General features: G+C 54.0%; 1 protein-coding gene across 1 annotated transcript; it reads right to left on the bottom strand.

The window, feature by feature from the left end:
* Positions 1 to 407: 407 nt before the first annotated feature.
* HOXC12 (homeobox C12) lies at positions 408 to 2104 on the bottom strand. Its single transcript, XM_019554585.1, has 2 exons — positions 1506 to 2104; positions 408 to 659 (listed from the first exon to the last, which is right to left on the bottom strand). The coding sequence occupies exons 1-2, from the start codon at positions 2068 to 2070 to the stop codon at positions 421 to 423; spliced, it is 804 nt and encodes a 267-aa protein (XP_019410130.1). The 5' UTR covers positions 2071 to 2104; the 3' UTR covers positions 408 to 420.
* Between the last annotated feature and the right edge of the window lie 941 nt (positions 2105 to 3045).

Below are 3045 nucleotides of genomic sequence, written 5' to 3'. Positions count from 1 at the left end.
CGGACCCTATTGCTTGGAAAGATCTCATACCTTGACTCAACCTCACACTCAGATTATAGTCAACGCTGCTGAGACTCTTTTGAACCATAGGACCCCAAGGTGGTTGATGGAAAGGCTGCCTCTTTTTTCTTTTTCTTTTTCTTTTTCTTTGCGGATTCACATTGGCTGTTTTCCCAACAGTCCCAGTGTCGGAGATGCATTTTCTCAGCTTCTCTCTGCTCGCTGTTGGGCTTTTTTTTTTTTTTTTTTAAATTCTTATCTTTTCTCTCAAAGGAAAGTAATTTTCTTTCTTTCTTTCTAATTTTTTTTTTAAAGGAAAAAAAGAAAATGAGGAGCGGGCAGGTCAAGTGCCGGGCCCATCAGCTCAGAGTAGACGCTGGAGTGTCAATGTGGTGGCCCAACACGGACTCTGCTTGAACTTTAAAAGAAAGAAAGAGCTTGCTCTCTTAGCAGGAGTCTTTTCTTTTTCATGCGTCGGTTCTGAAACCAGATCTTCACCTGCTGGTCACTCAGGTTTAATCGGTCTGAGAGCTCCCTCCTTCTTTGGCGAGTAATGAATTCGTTGACCATAAACTCCCCTTCCAGCTCTGCGAGTTGCAGCTTGGAATAGGGTTTTCGCTTTTTCCGAGACCTTGTGTGCATCGGGTACCAGGGTGCACCTAGGAGCGGGCGATTGAAAGGAGAATTGAACGCACTGGAAGACACAACGTGGGCTGCAAAGCCCCGGCTCCCCTGTGCCCAGCCTCCCTACCCCACCTGGGGCACCAGCTCCGGCGTCTCATCCCATAGCTCGGCTGGGGGCTTAGACCAGAAACGGCCACCTAGATGCAGCGATCGCCGCCTTGGACCTGAGCACCAGACCTCGCTCTTGGTCTCGGGCCCAAGATAGGGGACCCCCCTCCCCGCCTTAGCTGGAAGTACACACCACAGCAGCTTTTATGGAGCCCCTTTTTTGGCTGGGGTGGCGGTGGAGGGTATTTGGATGGCACCTCCCCAGTTTGGAGGAGGGAAAAAAAAATGCATTTCAAGAAAGGCGGGGAGGAAACCGCCGGGATGGCGCTGGGGAGGAGGGAGACCCCCGTTAGCCCGGAGCACTTCACCTGAGACCCTCCTAACGGCAACCAGCTCTGCCTTAGGCAGCACCTTGCCACTGAGTCTCTTCCCCCCACGCCCCTTGCCCTCCATTTCCCACGCAGGGACCCCTCTGCGAAATGGCCACAGCCCCTTTTTATACCGCCGGGATCCCGCCTTTCCCCGCCAGCCGAGAGGTGCAATCACTATCTCGGTTTATGGGATATTTACATGTTTATAGCCTTTTCTTTTAAAAGAAGCCCCACCTAATAAAACATTAGGCATTTGAGTGCTACCCCTAGCGGTCTTCGCACACATAGGCAGCCGGGTCCCCGGGCTAATTTCCTGAGAATTAGATCAACAAGAGGCAGACGAGCTTGGGCACGACGAGCTAGCAAGGAGGTTTAAGAGGCCGCTACCCCCGTGGGTCTTACCACCAGTGGAGAGGCTGCTTCCTTGGGTGATGGGGGACACCATGGTCGCTGCTTCGCTGGCGGGCCCCTTATTCCCTTCATTGAGTAAGGACGAGCTGGAGTCTGACTCCAAGGACTGACAAGAAGGAGGGTCGTGGGGCACCGTCTCAGCGGCCGGATAGTCATATTTGCTGAAAGTGCCGCTCATCCCATTGGGAAGCCCCGCTTCGAGGGGCATCAAAGTATTGTCTCTGACCCTCTCCTCCCTCTTGAGGCTGGACGTCTCGGAGCACGCTTCCCTGTAGTAACACTTGCTCTCCTCCACCCGGGCTAGGTCGCACGCTCTGCTGAAGGAAGGGTTAATAGACACCGGGCTGCTAAGGTAGGGCTGGGGGTATCCGTTGCAGGGTTCAGAAGATGCCCAAGGCAAGGAGCAAACATTGTCCCTCCTTGGGTAGGAAAGAGACGGCAAGCCGGGCAGCTGTCCTCCGGAAGCCCGGAAATTGGGGAAGTAGAAGGTGTCGCCCGTGTGGATGTTCACCAAAGGTCCCACAAACCCGGGATTAAGGAGATTATGCTCGCCCATTTCCGCGGGCCCTGACCAAGAGCTTCTAGTTTATTGCTATCTGACATTAAACATAGTTAAACCTAAAGGTCCGCCCCATTGGTCGGCGGGGGTCACGTGGCCGCCAACTTGCGTTGGAGGAGGTGCCACCCAGCCCTTGGCAGCGCGAGACAAAACAAAACATTAAGTTTCTGCTGCTTTTTTTTTTTTTTACGTGGGCTTCTTTTTTTTTTTTTAAATAAAAAATAAATCATACAAAACATTTGATAAAATAAAGCAACGGGGCGTAAGCAGCGACCTGAGCGGCGCAGACCAGTGAAGAAAGCACGGGGGGGGGGGCGGTAGCAAGGCACCTAGACCCCCCTCCCGCCCCCAGCTGCAGGCTGGGGCTCTCCAACAGCTGGCAAAATTAAGCCAGTTTCTCATTAATTAGCTCCTTTATTAACTAAAACCGTTGGAATTTACAATATCTCCCAATAAATTACCATTAGATATTGTGTCATATAAAGTTTACAGGCTCTTTAAGGAGACGGATGGTGGTAGCCGCAACAGGCTCGTATTTACAGTTGCGTGGGCTGGAGGAGGGTTTTTCTGCAAGTCTCCCCCCAAGCTGGAGCTGGAGTGGGGGGCGGGGAGGGGAGGGGGAGATTCCCGACCCCTTCGGCGGGCGCCCCACTCGCGCCCGGGCTCGTCCCTTCAGGAAATGCCGAGCTGACTCCTTTCTCCACCTCGACTGGGTTTTATTAATGATCCGTGCGGAATAAACCAAGCGCGAGAGAGAGAGGGAAGAAAAGTCGCTCTGTGCCCGCTATCCTTTCTGGGGTGCTGCTGGCAGCCAGCGATTATCCCGACCCCTCCGGACTCCTTTCCCCTCCAGACACGGCCACGCGTGTCAGCCCGCGGCTCAGCGGCCTCGCTCTGCACGGGTCTCCACGGGGGAGCGGGGCAAAGACGCGCAGCGGCTGCAAGGAGCGGGGGAGAGCCCGAGGGCTTGAG

The sequence above is a fragment of the Crocodylus porosus genome, unplaced genomic scaffold, assembly GCF_001723895.1.
Source record: "Crocodylus porosus isolate Cpor-Errol unplaced genomic scaffold, CroPor_comp1, whole genome shotgun sequence".
NCBI lineage: Eukaryota > Metazoa > Chordata > Crocodylia > Crocodylidae > Crocodylus > Crocodylus porosus.
Note: the sequence above shows the minus strand (reverse complement) of the source record. Positions and strands in the feature narration are given on the sequence as shown.